This window comes from Mytilus edulis, chromosome 3, assembly GCF_963676685.1.
Source record: "Mytilus edulis chromosome 3, xbMytEdul2.2, whole genome shotgun sequence".
Lineage (NCBI taxonomy): Eukaryota > Metazoa > Mollusca > Bivalvia > Mytilida > Mytilidae > Mytilus > Mytilus edulis.
In genome coordinates, this window is record NC_092346.1 from 7224826 (window position 1) to 7243549 (window position 18724).

The 18724-nt window shown below is 30.1% G+C and overlaps 1 protein-coding gene across 1 annotated transcript in view; it reads right to left on the bottom strand.

Annotated features, from left to right (window-relative positions):
• LOC139514150 (B-cell lymphoma/leukemia 11A-like) overlaps window positions 1–18330 on the bottom strand; it is a 53280-nt gene extending 34950 nt beyond the window's left edge. Inside the window, exon 1 of the mRNA XM_071302931.1 lies at window positions 17349–18330. Coding sequence (XP_071159032.1) covers window positions 17349–17400 — 52 coding nt within the window. The 5' untranslated portion in view covers window positions 17401–18330. The remainder of the gene's footprint in view (window positions 1–17348) is intronic.
• Between the last annotated feature and the right edge of the window lie 394 nt (window positions 18331–18724).

Here is an 18724-nt window from a genome sequence, read left to right on the forward strand (position 1 = left end):
TACAGAAAGGGAAAATTCACCCTTTCATTAAATCACTTAAACCATTGTTTACATCTTATTAAATGTTTTACTATATTTTTTTTAATTTGTACATGCCATTCAGAAATTTTTTTCATTTTGTTCTAATATTTTTGCAACTTTAAGGGCTACATGTTAACATAAGAAATTTTTACAAACATCATTTTCTTAGAAAAGAAAATATATAACACAACATTATCAAACTGTCATTAGCTTCTGAAAGGACAAATGTAGGCATCTAATCAAGTTTACTTTGTTAGAAAGGAAACTTTCAAAATACTGGACTTCAGAAAACATAAAATGTGGGAATCTAATTTACAGCACCTGATTTTATGTAAAATATCTTTTAATTTATAAAATCTTTCTACTTCAACACAAATTTCTGAGAACCTCTATCAAATTACCTACAAATCATATATCTAAGAGTATCAAATAATCACAGTTATTAAAAATCAGAGCACAAAATATAGTTTTGAAAAAATCTTTTTACTTAATTACAAGGACAAAGTAATCTTTAAATATTTGTTTTTAAACCAAAGGTAAATTGCGACTATCATACAAGCCTATTAAAATCTTTCTTTTTATTCAACCTTTTTTGTATTTCTTTTTGTGAAAATTTTCTTTCCCCATTAACAAATAAATAAAACATATAAATGAATAGAACACCAAAATTTTTATTTATTTTGATTAATTCACAATATGATACCTTTTTTAAAACCTGCACAGGGAAAATACCCAATACAAATACAAGCAAGATGGGTACAAATATTAGGCCCAATTTTTATTTTATAATACCAACTTAAAACAAATAATTTAACAAAAGCATCCACATTTTGCTTGCAATAAAAATACACATATATTTTCTTGCCATCATATCAAACACAACTTATGAACATGTATAAAAAATATCTGTTTTGAAGTAAACCAATCTCCATATTAAAGTTTGTTAATAAGAATATATATTGTAAAATGTAAAAAAAGAAAGAGTACTTTTCTCAAGATCTAAGTAATTCCTTTTTTTTCTGAATGTTTAAAAAATATCATATCTTCTATCATTTGGAAAATTATTTTTCACGAGTTTTAAGCTGAAGGAACAAGTTTGAGGTATCAATTGATCACTGAACTATAAAAGACTAGAATGAAAGTGTAAAATAAGGTAGAAGATTTCTGTAAACTTTTATTTTTCCTTATAAAAACAAAAACATTCTGTTATAATACCTCCTCTTTTGAGTCAATTTAGTAAACTGTTGGATGAAAAGAGACAACAGGATTTTTCTTACTTTTTCCCCCCTCGAGTTTCAATTTTTACACAATTCACTACCAAATGTAAATGAAATCTATAAGGTATACAAAACTAAGGCTGGTTAGGAACCTTTCTAAAACATAAGGGATAATTTAAAGAACTCAGACTGGTGAAGAAACCCTAAACACAAATATTTGGGTTTGTTGCATGCTTAATAAGCAAAATACAGGATGGGGTGATTCTGCCTGAAACACGGAACCACAAGTGAATTTTAACTAAATATATCCTATGTAATTGTTTTTTGAGACCAATTTGTTACAATAATTGACCATTAAAAAAATTTCAAAGTAAAATGTACAAAAGCTTCAATACATACTAGACATAGAAGAAAAAACAGGTTGGATTGTGTAGGGACAGCAACCTAACAGAGGACATGCAACAAGCTGATTAAAGCTAAAACATTAATCTCCTAACAAATTTTAGTAATTTATTAACACTGTTGACGTCACTGTTCTTTGAAAAGACATTAAGACCGTTTTCTTTTTCCAAAACTGACAAAAACATTGATAATTTATTCCAGTGGTATAACTCCAAATTGACCTGTCCTTGATTCTGTTTGCTGAATGGAATTCCAATAATTGGAATTTTTTTATTTTTCCCTATAAATTTGTGAAAACAAATGTGTTTTTTTTTCTCTCTCAAATGCTTGATAATATTGACCAATCCATGTCAGAATTTTTATCGTAAATTTTCACAAAACAGCAATGTAAATGTCCATCAGAAAGTCGATTCAATAAAAGAAAATCTGGAATTTCCAGAAAAATCTTGTGAATACATATTAATGATGTTCTTAAAGGTTCTCGGAGGATTAAATTGTTGTCTTGTATATGGGTTTAATTTAATTTTCAGGAAACTGTCACATGTCTACTTTAAGGACAATAAAGTTACATTTAAAACAAATAAAAAAATAATTAAAGCAATAAACATTTATTATAATAATCAATCAGATATCTTCATGAATTTTTCATTTACAAATGAATATTTTGTTTCGATTTGACCAGAAACATTGACTTTTTGAACTTGTACTTGAACGACAATTTATTTATTTGTCTCACTGAATGATCTGTATTGGTGTTGTATTGTTATTTTATTTCACCACTGATCCTTGATCATAACCTGGCTTGACCTCCATCAATAACCACTTTAAAGGTGACCACCGAGGGCTACCGAGTGGACAAACTATTGACCATAGGGCATTTAATTACCGCTATTGGAGCCAGCCTGTGTTGGGGCTATCGATCAATCAAGTCTTTGACAAGATCAGGTTTTTAATGTTAAAACGAAATAATAAAATTTCTTCAGTAAAATCAATAAGCTTATAGTAATTAAAATGGGGAGCGAAATGATCAGTCTGAAGACGAAGTAAATATTCAGTGTCACAAAAGCTACCATTACAATCTCATTGATAGTTAAAGCTGAATTATTTGACAATAGTGAAGTGCTTTGGAATCAGAGTAATGTCCCTTGTGAGCCAAATCCTACAAAACAAATGCTATCATTGCAACATATTAAAAGAAAAATCCTCATCTTGTTTTAAAATCCATAGTATTATATAATCCAAAATCCTGGTCTCAGATGTGTTTTTATTCTTTTAAATCTCATTCAAATTTACCAGATATTTTTACACTGAAAATCAAACATTTTGTCTTTTAAATTAAATTTAGAATTCAATGAAGAGACAAAAGTAAAACTCTAATTTTGTGAAATTTCAATAATGTCTTTTTGACAGACAGATTGAAGCTGCAGAAATTGTGACAAATTCTATGGAAATGATAGAAATCAAATTTTCTAGCTGCAAAGAGTTTGAAATTAATTCTGTAAGACCCTTGATCCCTGGGTTCAGATAAAAAGAAAAACACATTAAAACCATAGAACAAACTAAGAGATATCCAACAAGTATGGATAGCAACTTTTGTTTAGCTTATGGTAAATGTTCCAACTTTGCTTGGAAAAGTGTTTTGCAAATATATATTTTCCACGATTTTTCCATTTCTCTGTTTTTTTCGCTAATTTAGTGGGATACTCCTCATTCTGTTTTGAATAAGAAATGATGTATGGTTAATAGCTTAGAATTCAACAATTTCTTTAATATACTCTTAAGTAAACTTTTCCAAAAACTAAAAGGAGGCTGGATTTATTGGTTAGTCTGCAAAGACTATCTTTTAAACTGTTACTAGAAAAGTATTAATTATGTGGTTACTCTTTTTCCACATTGCCCATGGTTTTAACCAACAGATATTGTGTCATTCAAATTAACATGAAGTACTATGGTGTAAGCTGAAATGGCTCCCTCGCCTCTATAAAGTATTAACACATCTATTCAAAAATTCAAAACAAAAATTAAAATACCTCCTACAATGTAAAACTTGGGATTGGGAAACTCTCCTGAATTCAGATCCTCAGGAAACTAACAGCAGTGTCAGGAATATAAACAAGAAAACAAAATTATCTGTGAATTATCAATTGAACAACCTGAACAATTATACAAAGAATTTCATTTTATAATGTATGAAAACAAAGGTCATTCACAATGATAGCTTGGCAAAATTAAAAAAAATATTATCTCCTTTTCTTACAATTATGAATGAAAGGTTGTAGTCCCCTTTAGCCAAAAACTTTCTTGAAAGCCAATTTCTAACTGCTTTGAAAAGAACAAATTTTTCACTTTGGACATTTACTTCTTTAACAATGATAGTTTACTTTCATATCTCAATGACCATGTACTTTTCTATTTCAATGACCACTTAACACTACTTTTCAATGACCACTAACCTCCACATTTAAACCATGCCCTTATCAAACTTTATTTTAAGACATGATTCTATTTAAATTGTCCTGGACAACCTTTCCTTAGTAAGTATGACATTCAGAAAAAAAATATACACAACATGATATCATATTAAGATTTAATACCATAAAAATAAGGTTAATGTTTTAAAGTTGGTGTGTATGTCCAAAGTCACCAAACTCTCTTCAGTCTCCAGAATGATATCAATAAAAAATTCTGATATTTTTTCATAAGTTAACTTCCTTTGATTTTAGAAGATCATATAGTGACCTTTATACATTGTTTTGTTTTGTTTTAGCAAACTGATTACAACCCAATTGTCACCTTTTATCTTTTAATAAAATTCTGATATTTTTTCATAAGATAACTTCCTTTGATTTAGCTAAGATTATATAGCGACCTTTAGACGTTTTATTTTTTATTTTTAGCGAACTGAGATTACACCCCAATTATCACCTATTATCTTTAATACAGTAATAGTCTTTTCTGGACAGTGACTTTTAAAGGACTATTAACCGTAGGAATAGTCAGTCATCTAGCTTTCATACACAGCTAACCTATGTCACAAACACTGGGATAACGAACTCTCTGATAAAATCAACTTTTAAGATCACACAGAAAGTCAGGTGGGAGTTTAATACCTATAGATATAGTACATGACAAGCAGCGGAAAAATTCTGGTATTTTTTCATAAGTCAACTTCTTTCTATTTTGTCAAGATTATAGTGACCTAGCTTAAGACGATATTATTTTTAGCAACTCATTACACCCCAATTATCACCTATTATCTTTAGTCTTTTCTGGACAGTGACTTTTAAAGGACTATTAACCGTAGGCATAGTCAGTCGTCCAGCTTTCATACACAGCTAACCTATGACACAAACCCTGGGATAACGAACTCTCTGATAAAATCAACTTTTAAGATCACAGAGAAAGTCAGGCGGGAGTTTAATACCTATAGATATAGTACATGACAAGCAGCGGAAGACTTATTATTATCTTCCCTTTAAGTGTAAGTGAAGTGGAGATGCTATTATTTAATTACTGGTCGTTTTGACCGTTTGTCTGTTTGTTCATCCAACTGTATTTTATAACAATAAATGTTCCCATACAAGAGACTAAATTAACTAGAAACATCCAAAAATCTACCATTGGTATAATCAATACCAACTTATCATTTTTTCTTTAAATTTACCAAAAATTAGGTACCAACAAGTATTTTATTTTGTTCCCAGTATAATGTGGATTTATTTGTATTTTGAGAATTGAGGAAACAATGTATTTTCGTGAATATTTGATTTCATGGTTTTGCAAAAGATACGTCATACAAGTCTATAGAAAAATTGTACAAAGAACTTTGTTAAACACTTAATATTTGTGGTTTACCTATAAAGAATTAACAAAAAGGGTTCCCCATGAATAATAATGAATCCACAGTAAAAAAAAAAAAAAGTTATAAAAGAGTCTAATGGCAAAACCTGATGCCGGATTTATATTTTCTAAGAAAATTGCGATTCATTAGTTTAATATCTTAAATAGATCTTTACTATATATAGGAATCTATAAAAATATTAAACAAATGTAATTTAAACTTCTTTTCAAAAGATAATGCGAAGATTTGTTCTTTTTAATCAAATACTAACCATGGAATATTTAGAAACTAATAATCAATTTTGAATGGCCTAACATTGGAATACTACTACATTTAGTCAAGTCAATAAACTAGGAAAAGTTAAAACATGTAGGTACATGATTAGCTGGGAGATAGTCAATAAAATATATTTAGCCAACAGGTAGGTTAGTGACCTATATTACGTGTCATTGACCAATGGCTCCATAATGTCAATATTTTTGCATATTTTAGTGATTAAGGTTTGTAATAAAATAGTAAGCAATGTATATATACATAGAAATCTAATCGGTTTATGTCTTGTAAGCATTTTATGAAATTTGATATCGAACGGAGTGAGTTTAAAGGGACGTAAAGTACTTAACAGGTCATTCAAAATTGACCAACAAAAAAAAGTAGAGGCAAGGGTATAGTTATATTTTTTAAATATCTATTTATTCTTTAAATACCAAAATAAATCCAAAAGCCCATATTATTTACAATTGAACATGAACAGAAAAACAAAAAAAGACATAAAAAAAGCTTAAAAATTTAGCTTTGGGTTAATATGAACTCCTGACAAAAAACTATGAGTAACATCAGGTTCTTTTAAAAGAATAGAAATTATCCTGCTTCGTAAGTGCCATGTCTATACACCCTTATCGCTAATCCTGGCTGACCCTTTGAACTTTTGACGTCAACAACAATCAGTTTTCCATTGTGGCGTCAGATATTTTGTTTTATGACGTCAAAATTTTACGGGAACCTGTGTGATATTCAGTAATGGGGGAAAAATAGCGATAAAGTGTATTGCTTATCAATGCCCTTCTTGGACCATATTTATCTGTTATGTCTTTCTTAATGAAAAATGGGGCAAGTTACAATGTATAAATAAGGCCCGATTTCTATGGAATATATGATGTATAAACTTTACGACATTTATGATGTGCATCAATGAGACAGCAACTACATTTAAATAACCAAAAGACATCAAGAGATAGGTAAAAATATAGGTCAACCGAAACCTTGTAGTTAAAAGTATTGACTACAAACTAAGAAAGAAGGTAACATACCAGGCGCTGATCCAGAGGGGGGCTTCCGGGGGTTGGAACCTCCCCTTTTTTTTGGCAGATAAATTCATTTGAATGGGAGCATATAGCTGGAACCCCCCCTTTACTCTGCGTTGGGAACCCCCCCCCCCCCTTTTTAAAATGGCTGGATTCGCCCCTGCATACTATAAATTAAAGGAGAAAAAGAGGTAACTCGTTAGGTACATGGCAACCACAAGATAAAGGAACACGAGGCAATATGTCTGGGCAAGTATTCAACAAATTTCAGGAAAAACACAAAAAAATAACACAAGAAGAATAGATGCTCATTTTTTTTTGCAACTGAGGGAGAGGCAGAACATACTTGTAAATCAGGCAAGAACGAAGGATCATGGGAATGATGAGAAATTGACACCACCAAAATGATAATTAATGACAAACTGTTGATTACCAGGCCACAAACATTTTCAAAATTCAACATGAATATAATACTACAACTGTTTGGTAAGAAATTCGTTCAAATAAACAGTTTTGGTTTAAAAATTATATGAAATTTATTAATAACGATTAGCGTGAATATGTTACAACAGGTTGTGGACATTATTGTCACATGTTATACTGAATCGTTCATCTGTGTCAGATGTATGCATGGATTGGTAAATCTGCCTACAGCCTTTTAATATTGTGTCACACTTAAAATCTGCAAAATGCACATATTGGTGTTAAAATCATGATCCCATGTCAACCGAAAGTGAGAACAGGGAAAACATGTAATAAACTCATTAAGCGAGAATCAGAGCAGAAAAACTACCCGATCAGGTGGAAAATGTTCCGGGTATTTGGACGGACGTAGATTTTATTGAAAAATACTTTTCAATCATGTCTAATAGGATAGTGACATTAGACATAAAGTTCAAAGAGGGGAAATCTAGCTTTTACTTTTATATATTCAATTTTTTGTCATGATCTATTCACAGTCAATAGGCAGGGTCTGTAAATTATCCAAATGAATTACTGAACCACTTTTGTAAAATGTATGTTTTACCTGTAGTTAATACCACTTTATAAACAGATTTATAATGTATGATTTTTGTAAAAAAATAAAAAATCTAACAGAAAAATTGTACGATATTACATAATGTTAACAGGTAGCAACAAGATCAAATTTAATAATACAAGTAACTCCTATACAAGGAAGAACAGACAAGCTCAAGCTTACACTCTGGTTTACGGTGAATTTGAATTTCTATGCGAAGATTAAACAAGTTGAACTGTGAGCTATGGCTCAATAAATTTATACCCCTGTTAAGTATCGGTAAACATGAAGTTGATGAGTGATACATGTAGTTGTGAAACTTTATAAAAACTTTTTAAATGTTTGTGTCGAATTTCAAAAAAATTTGATTTGAAGTTCCTTATAAAATATGACAAAAAATTGTGTCAGACAGACCTTCAAGAAAGAAGCTATACAGAAGGATATTTTAAAACAAAATACAATGAAATCTGATCATTTTCAGGCATATGGATGTGGAATCATTTCCTGTGTTTTTAAAAGTATTTAAAAGTACCTAAGCAGCCCCTGTTGCCTTGCTAGACATTAACATCATAAGTAAAACCTGAAAAAAACAACCCTAAAAACCTTGGACAAATTCAAATATTGGAAATCCCTCGATGTAAATTATGTCAGGCAGACTGCATCAACCAATCAGAGCATCTCTAACACAGCATCATTCCCATAATGCAATAGTATTTTTTTCTCTGGTTCATACTTATGGGAGCTAGGAAATAAGAAACTGCATAATCCTAATTTGGAAAGAAAATACACAACATTTTGGTTGCAACCCTTAAATTTTTTTTGTACACTAGTTATTATTTTAGACCTTGAATATTTCTTCATTTAGATTTTTTTTTCTCCTTTTCATCAATTACTGCTCCTATTAAATAAAGAAACTTGTAGGAATTTCTTGTCACTAAACTCAAATTTCAATATTATCTCCACAATCTCAACTGTTGTGAATTTGTATGACCGAACAATTATATGTTTCCTAGCTAGTAAAGTCCATTTTCGCCAGAATTTTAACAAGTCTTACTTAACAGGCTCTTCGTCCAAATTGGAGGCCAACATCCATTTCAAACAAAGAACCTGTCATTAACTAAAAGTACAAAAACAATTTGTTCTCCAGGAATGAATAAATAAATAAATAAATTATAGTCTTCAATGGTCAAAAAATTTCCAATGCCGAAATGATTTTGTTTGCTTCCTTTAGTATAGTACTTACAACAGGCCATCTTCAAGTGAACCTTTCATTTTAATCACACGTACCCGGAGAGGAGAAATGTTCAAGATTTTCTATTATGGTCCAACAAATTTAATCCTCGGTATTCTGTAATTTTCATATGAAAAGACTATGTAATTTATTCTTTAAAAGGTCCATTTTGTTAAGTATCCTTTTATTTGGCGAAACACCTGTATAAAAAGTTTATCACCCTCAGATGCCAATAGCCATGTAATATTATTCAAACTCCATATAAAGCTTTATTTTACTGTATTTAAATCAAATATATAGAACTTGAATGACAATTGTCTAAATAAAGGCTTTATTTCTCTCACCAATTTTTCACATCAAGTTGGAAGGAGTTAAAGTTTCAAAATTCAAACATTTAAATTTATTTTTGGATATCAACTTTTAAAAGGCTTTTGACCTTCTTCCAAACACAAAATGGAAAATGGCTTTGTTGAGATAGAAGTACATTTATGTAGGAATAGGACTTATATAGGACTTACTAGGACACTTTATTTTATGAAAGGACCTTCAATAATAAAACAATAAAAGTATGATGGACCTGTGCATTTGATTTATAAAGGTTTCATGACACAAAAAATTACCAGACTTTCAAAAAACAAATGGAATAGCAAGAAAAACAAAATGATACAGTTCATAAGAATATTAATTATTCCAATTGAGGGCCCTTGATGGGCAGCAAGACATGTACACGTAAAACAATACATCATGATTTGTAATAGAAAACATTTTTTTTATACAGTCATTGAAAGAAATATTATGTTCATTCTATATAAGTCACATACATTTAATTCCAGACAGTACATATGCATATATATAAATATCCTTTCCATTCTCAATTTTATTTAAGCCCTTGAAATTCAAAAACTTTTTTTTTACAATATGCCCCAATTTTTGCATTGACCACTCTTATGTTTAAGCAGTGTATGGAAATGACATGAGGTCCAGGAAAATGACAGATAGAACAATACATAAAAGGTGGAAAAGTTTTTTTTAAAGGCAATTATTGATGGGTTAAGTTTACTGACCCACCATTTTTATTTTATTTTTAAATCTTGATTTTAAGTTTGTGAGAGGTCAAGTTTACCAATCAGTTAACTCTGTAGTAATATAAACCTTTCTTACTTTTATTACAATAAATTAACTTAAATTTGATAAAATCATCTCAAAATCAAATACGATTTTACAAACAAATTATTCAATTGTAGATGACACATTGAACTAGGTTTTCTGTTAAAACTTTAGTAGATTATATTTATATCAATTTTTTTGGGGTCATCTAATAAGCCCTTGAGATTTTTATCTGTCGTCCAGTGTAGTTGCAAACCCCCTTTTTTCACTGTATTTCTTTGATGAAGTGATAAAGTGTGCAAGTTTAAATGAGTGCATCTATTTAGCCTGATAAATTAAAAGAACAGAGTTATCTTCCTTGATTTAGAAATTGAATTCACACAAAATAGTATTTACATGATTAAACAAAAGCACAATAGTTTCATTTTTTCAACAAAAATAATGGTTTTAAAACGAATGAATAAATGAATAACTAATTATAAATGTATTTGAATTTTTCTCTGTGTGTGGCATCACAATAAGATAAACTATCCAATGAAATCTGAATCATTGTAGTTAATACAATAAATATGATCCCTACATTTGGATATTTTATTTGAAGAAGAAAATCCATGGACTCGTACATTAGGAATAAAACTTTAGTTAAGTTGACAACATTAAGCCAGGACTGTACTAAGAAATTTAAAAACCTTAGGTTCTGAGAAACTTTAATTTATTAATAAAGTGTTTGACCATTTATGGCCAACTGAATTTAAATAATTTTCTGGCCATTAACAAAACTATGGTGTGAATTAACATTAAATTAACAATCATGATCATTTATTTTAAATTTCTAGCAATAGTCAAAGTAAGAAATTATGTAGAAGAATCGACAAAGAAATGACAAAATCCTCTATATAGGTAAATGACCTACTAAAATGAAATTAAAAAATAATAAAAAATATTACTTACTGAAATTCTAAAAGTTAAAAAGATTTCATTCACTTAAGATTTTTTGTCACATTTGGTTGCTCATGAAAGTGCATCCCACTTATAATTGCATTGATCAAAATCTTAGTAAAACTGTGAAAAACATGTTTGTCTAATTTATTAAATCTGTTAAAAATGTGTTGATTTAAAAAAAAAAAAAAAACTATTTACAATGTGACAAATAAAAGTTCAAACTTTACAAGAACTTAATAGATGTGTTAATATGTTGGTCTTTCATAGTAGAGTCTGGTGTTTTAAATAGAAAAAGACCTTCATTTTTTAAAATTTGTTAACAAGGTCAACTATAAAACAATTGTTAAAACAAGTTCCTTGAGAAAATGGTTGATAAGCGTTCCGTGTGAAAGATCTGAAAAGTCATCTCTATCGATTTTCTTGTACTATTTCAATTTATTATGCACTAGAATACGTTATATAAAACTGTCCATCGGTAGGTGAAGTTTACTTACTGCATAATAGGTGTGCATTCAGTCTTTGTGTGGACTCAAACTTGGCAATAATTCAATACAAACTGACACTTTTGGTATGGGGACAATACGTCCAAACATATCTTAATATTTGATCGCATTTAAATTCGCCAGACCGGACAATTTCAAGCTTTTGAATTACGGTACAACCAATATGCATAATTCAATAACCGGGTTTTTTGATAAAGATCTCGTGTTGTAGTCCAAACAATACAGGGTCACTTACATATTGTCAAGCCTTCTTCTGACGTCCTGTTTCTTCTATTTACTTTCAAATTTACACAAGGGGACTGTAACCTTTCCATGTTTAATTCAAGACATTTAAATATTTAAAATGTTAAAACTTATAAAAGATATGTGCACATTCCAAGGACTTGTTGTGACATAATATCACCTAAAAAACAATATCTTACGACAAAGTGACGTTTATTATGTAAACTTTTTAATCATATAACTGCGGTCTTCTGGACCATTTCATCAATTTAACATAATGTCATGCATATTTGGTTTGAAACGAAATCAATAACAATATAAAAATAGATTTAGTTGTAAACACCCACGAGACAGCTACTCAACAAGGATGGCTGGACAAAAACAGGGACATGTAAAAATTCAACCATGTTTACCTGCAATCAAAGACCTTGTCAATGTCAAATCTTAATAATTTTGCCGTTTTATGAATTTTATATTGATGGTGAATCTTGGATTGTCTCTGTACATGTTAATTATTTTCCTAATTTGCATGCTGAGACTTTTTGTTTTTCATTGGTTTGAAAAAATAACATGTAAAACAGACTTACTTAATATACATGTATGCCTAATAACTTCCAGAAAGGTAGACAACTGTAGAAAACGAACATTCAACAATGGGAGACAACTCAAAGAAATGAACCATGGCAGACAACATGTGGAATAATTTTAAAGTATATCCAGATAATTTCTAACAGTACTTATATCTGACATAGACAAATCTCTACATGTACCAGCACTATCCCACTATTTGTATGTCATACAGCTGCTAGAGGGGTTCATCAAATATAGGCCAACATATTGTACTAATCAAACTAATAATTTGTTAGCCTACTTTTATTGACCCTGATCTTCATCCATTTTTTATCTGTCATTAATCAATTTTAAAGAAAGCAATATGTTCAGGTTTAAAACACAGGTTATTAAAACAAAAAGCTACTGAGTCAACATCAATGAGACAGAAAACTAACAACACAAACAAATACCCCTACATCTTCCAGAGATAATTATGTGCATATTCTATTCTAACCAACCATCTCTTTGCAAAAGTTTGAGTCATTTAGCCTTGAACCCTGGAGTCCTCATTAGCTTCTTGTCTTGGGCAAGATGGAAATTGTCTTTGTTTTATTAACAAACCAAAAATGTCCCCAATCCAAGACAAAAAGCCCTAGTCTAAGAAGTCTTTACAGAATTGAACATAACAAAAGCCATCAACAAGCAAACATTGGATTCAAATACCACAAATATTTTAGCTTTTAGTTCTATTTTTTCAGGAGCTTGCTACTTTCTTTTTATAAAGGGTAAACACTATTTTCTTTGTAAAGTTGTGTTTAATATTTATATGCCTTGCAGATAATGGTGAACTTTTGAAAAGAATAAAATGCCTGTAGCCTTTCATAAAAGGGGCCATTTTATATTTCACATGGGTTCAATACGGGTGAAATATTCCTATAGGAAATACAAATAATTGATCTTTTTTCAATCCAATCCAATATTAAAAGAAGTTTGTCCAATATATTTGTGAGAAAATATCTTTAAATCTTATTATAGTTCCAGAACATGTGACCACTTTTTGTGTTTAGCAGGGTTTCTGGGATTCAGCTGGGAATAAGAATAACATTTCCTAACTAAGGGCTGAACCTTCTACAATATGAAAATTAAGACCAGCAATTATTATGTGGGTATTTCCATGAAAGTTTTATGAAAGAGACCCCTACCCAAATTTCACTAGTATTGGCTGCAGGGCTCCTACTTATCTTTTACCCTGGGATTGCTGTCTCATTCTCCGTTTATTTTGATTTCATTTCAGCATCAGAAAAAATATGAATATTTAATTAGATTTTTAATATTGTATGTGATAATTGATTTGTCCAATAATTATGATGCAATATCAATATTTTCAAACAATAAACATTAATTTTGATTTGTTTATGGTGCAGACAGTGAATTTCTCACATCCTGTTCGATTATTTATTGGCGCCAATGGCCAATTTCACTGGCCCGTTCATAATTTTTCCAACCATTCCAAATTCAGTGAAAGCATGGGAATTCTAAAGAGACACACGGTAGATTGAACTCTTACAGAAAAAAAAATGTTCTTACCACTTTAAGTTTACTCATACTTCCAAAAAAACTAAAACTTATAAATATTCATAATAAAAAGAACATGTATCATAAAAAGTACAAATATGAATAAAAATAAATATAGAATTATAGATAGCATCAATAAATTCTGTTGACATATGTATACAAGTTAATTCATATCTTCTTACTCCATGTTTTCTATTCATTCTTCCTGTCTTTAGATTTCTGGTATCTGTTCTTCATAGATGCACCATCTTAAGTGCTAAAAGGAGTTGCTCCCCTTTCTCAAAACATTTGGTAAAGACCTTAAGAGTGGAGAGCAAAGCAGGGAAGTAACTGTCTTAGTGCACATGAAGGGGTATACAAAAAGAGACAGCAACATAAAGACGAAAATATATATCCAAAATGACAAAAATTGACATACTTTAATTTTTTGTAATATATCAAGCTTTACATGGTCAACTTTATATTGGATCACCTATCACATCCAAAATACCATAAAAAATATTAAAGAAGCCAAAACCATATTTTTAACTTTTTAAAACCATAATGATTGGAAATAAAACATATTAAAACATAAAAAGATGATTCATACATTAATAAACTTCAAGACACAATTGAGGTTAATATATATTGATTATAATTTATTTAAATTTACTGACATAAAATTAAAAAAAAAATATATAATGTAAAACGATAACATCTTTATACAACCTGTGACCAAAAAAAGTAAATTTTCTTAGCAAGTTGTAAAGGGCAAAAATCCTTTGTTTGAAAGTTTTTGTAAGAAGAAAATTAGTAGTCAATCCGTTTCTAAAGTTTAGAACCCCTTTTTCATCAGTTTGGACTACATGCAACTCATATAAATATTCATATTTACAAGATCTTTTTTTAAATCTGCATAAATTTGCATGCTGGACAATTGATACATGTATCAGTCTTCATGAAAAAGGTTTTCAACTTCCAAGCCCAAAAAATCAAGGATATCATAAAATTTCTTTGAAATCTTTTTTTCAGGAAAATTTTACTGGCTGAACAACATTTTATTGCTGAATTGGGCTATAGGGCTTGTGATTTAAACCTGAAGATTGTGATATTTACCTTGTCAGAAGATATTTGCCAATTCCATATATTAGGAAATGTTAAATGCTATCTTCAATTCAGAAAACAGTTTTCTTTTCATTGGATTTGAAGCAACTAGCGACAAATCAATTAAACAATGTTCCTTAAACAACAAACAATTAATATTATATTATGAATTATCTTTTTTTTATGCCAGAGATGGGACTTCTTTGTGAAAATAATTTGAAAATAGAAAAATAAATCGGTTATTCATTTGTTGTTTCATAATGGAAATTGTGTACTTCTTTCCCCCTCTCAGCTCTCCATCTGTTGTCAAGGTTTCAAGAGTGGTAGCAGGGGAGATAATTTCTGGCTTATTACCGGAATGTGTAATGAGGGCAGAAACCAATGGCTTTTAGAGGTGTTCATCTGTTGTAAATATGTTATGCAGTCAGACATATTAAAAATAGCATTTACATCACTTGAGGAACATAATATCTATTACCCATGCCAATTCCTAGTGTAATAGCCAAAAAATGTCCACATATCTAATCTACAGAATACACACAGCATGAACTTCAAATAAAATCTGCAGGGACAAAACAGGGAACTAGATGTGACTTTAGAAAGTAACTGATGCTGATGTCAAAGTCTATTAATTTTTCATTAAATTTCTTTTTAAGATAAATGCTGTTTAAAATTTCTAGTTTATATATTTTATAAGTTAATTGTTCAGTTGAATTTTCTTAAAAGGAAATTGTGCACACTTAAAAAATACTTGTTTTAGTAGATTTATAATTTTCCTTTTCTTTATTGAATATCTTGCTACAATCTGATTTAAGATCCAGAAGTAAAATTACAACAAATCCCTTGATAAATCATCAAAATTACATAATAGCGAACTTCCCTATCAAAGTTTGTTAAATTTTTTAGCCTGGGTTAAAAACCTAGTTACGCCACTGACATGTTATCTAACAGTGACCAATCAATGCACAATGCAACTGTACACTGGTGTAGAGGTCCACTCAGGGAGAGACATAAAATCAAATTTCATACTTTGTAAAAAAAATTATTTCAAAAGCATCAAAATTCAATTGTGATAAAAATAAAGCATTAAGTGTTTGTCCAACATTGATTTTTAAAACTGGGTGTTAAATGTTATGAAAAAATACATTATTCAACAGTCTATTGCACATTGTGCATTCAAAATGCAATTTAAACACCTATTATTGTTAAAAAATCAAATTTTAAAAGGCTGTAAAAAGTAATTTATCTAATATGAAAATAATAAAATATGATCGATGGTTAGTTAGAGGCCTTTGAGAACAGGGTAGCAAAAAATGTTGCTAGACATTTAAGCCTCAGACAAGGTCAAAATGTCTTATCTAAAATTACACAATAAACATGCCCTGACTTTCAAATATATACACCAGTTCTATAACACCTATATTTATGGACACTATGACTCATATCTTTTTTTTGCTGCCCACTCTCATATATTACACAATCCAGTGACCATATACAATAATACTTCACTAATGTATGCAAACATTTAATGCATATAACACTAGACATACATATAAAAACACCATGGGAAAATATAATATACATTGAAATTGGTGAAGATTATTAAAATGAAACAGTTTATCTTAACCTCTAAATTAACATACATGTGCGCATACTGCTAAATTTCTTCCAGATAAAAAGTTCCCAAAACTATTTTTTGAAATTTTTAGTAGGAAATGGAAATAAGTATTCTTATTTTTCTTTCAAATAAAATCATCTATTTGATAAAGTTCATTCAAATAAAAAAAAAAAAGGAAAAAATAAAATGAGAGAGAGAGGGAGAAACATTTATCAGAAAAAAATTTAAAAGATTTAAAATAAAAACTAACTAAAAGTACACCTCTGATGACAATACAATACTCACTATATATTCTTCCAATATAAATTAATTTCTATTTTTACTATTTCCATTCATGTATTAAAAATCAATGAAGTTTGTTAATCCAAAAATACTGGGTTATAAAGAACTGAATGTAGAAAGATGACACAAATACTGTCACCAAAATGAAACATTCTATACTTTAAACAGGTGCTTGAAATTAATGTAGATATAAAAACCAATCAGTCTTTTTGTTTAATAGTTGATGAAAAGAGATGTCGAAATTGAAAAGAAAAGAATGTGTATTGTCGCGTCACATGTGTATTACAACATAACTGAATACACAACTAATACGTAACCTTGTCCCCGTTGGTCAACACACATATTTGACATGGTCCACGGTGACCATTTTATATTTAAATAAAAAAATAGAAAATAAAAGAAAGACAATATAAAAAAAATGACAACTTACGAGAATCTAGGGTCCGTCTTTGTGGTGGCCGCCCCTGTTTTCTCCTGGACATGTTGTTATGCTCATTAAAACCAACTCTCCACTGCCTTTTCTACATCTGGACAAAGAATATCAACAAAGATGGCGGATTTTCATGTAATGTGTCTTCTTCACCTGTCTTCTTACTTATCTTCCATTCCAAAGTTTACATCATCAGGACAAGTCCTTTGGGGTCACTTCAGGTCACTTATGCCACTGACCGCTACAACGTAATGAACACTGACCACGATCAGGAAATACCCTCTCGACGAATGAAAGCAACTGTTTATCGTGGAGACCTTTTGTAGTGGACGTAAATATCCTATTTCTTACGTGAACTTAAATAGATCTACGATATAATAATGTATTTTGTGTATTGTTCTAGTTTCAGTTTATAGAAATCAACATCAAGCACATGTCACTTTCATCGCCATCATTTAGTCCAGTTGAGTTGCTGCGGCCGTTCTCATCCCGGTAAAGTCACTGACTCCTGACCAAACATATATATATGTATGATTTCAGTCATTAATCAATATAAAATAACATATTGGGTTTTTGAAAAGTAAAATTTTGTCGTCAAAACGCCTTGTAATCGTGCGGTCAACTGATGCGTGGTGGCCCGTAATGTTACAAGCAAATGACCCCGCCGACCGGCACAGTCTATTACATCAAAAGGGGTAAGAGGTTTGCGCAATATTACGTGATTTTACATCTGCAAGTGTGACCATCATTTCCGCATGTGTATTCACCAATAATTTCTGCATTCCGTTTGCATTTACAGAAACTGCTGGCACTTGCTAACTGATTGAATTGACACACATATATACTATAAATAAATAAAACACCTTGAAGTTGTCTGTTTTTGATTGTAACGGTCACTTACTTTCTGGTCAATGTCCGATATGATAAGTTTTTAATGACAGTTTTGTCCAATGGTTGTGTATCAGTTGATCAAAGTGATAAGAGAATCTAACAAAGAAAAACATATCATAAATTATTTATAGATATTGATTCAGTGGACAGTTGCTTTTTAATATTTTCTTCATTATTATATGTTATTGAATAATGTTATGTTTAAAGGGAAATAAACGCTATTATACAATCTTACCCAATCCAAGTTTTTTTCTTCTGCAATACATATTCCTTATCGTCGACACCTTGTAGCTTGTAGTTCATTTCAGGTGAACAGCTGACCTTAAATAACCGTTGTCCAGACGTCTATTAAATACCATGTTATCGATCAAGACTGACCACAACTGACCAAAGGTCAACTCGGGTGATAGCCAGTGGTCATTAACGGAAATGTTTGTGTATTCAACAGGTGGACACGATTATCTCTACGGAAATAAAGAAAACAT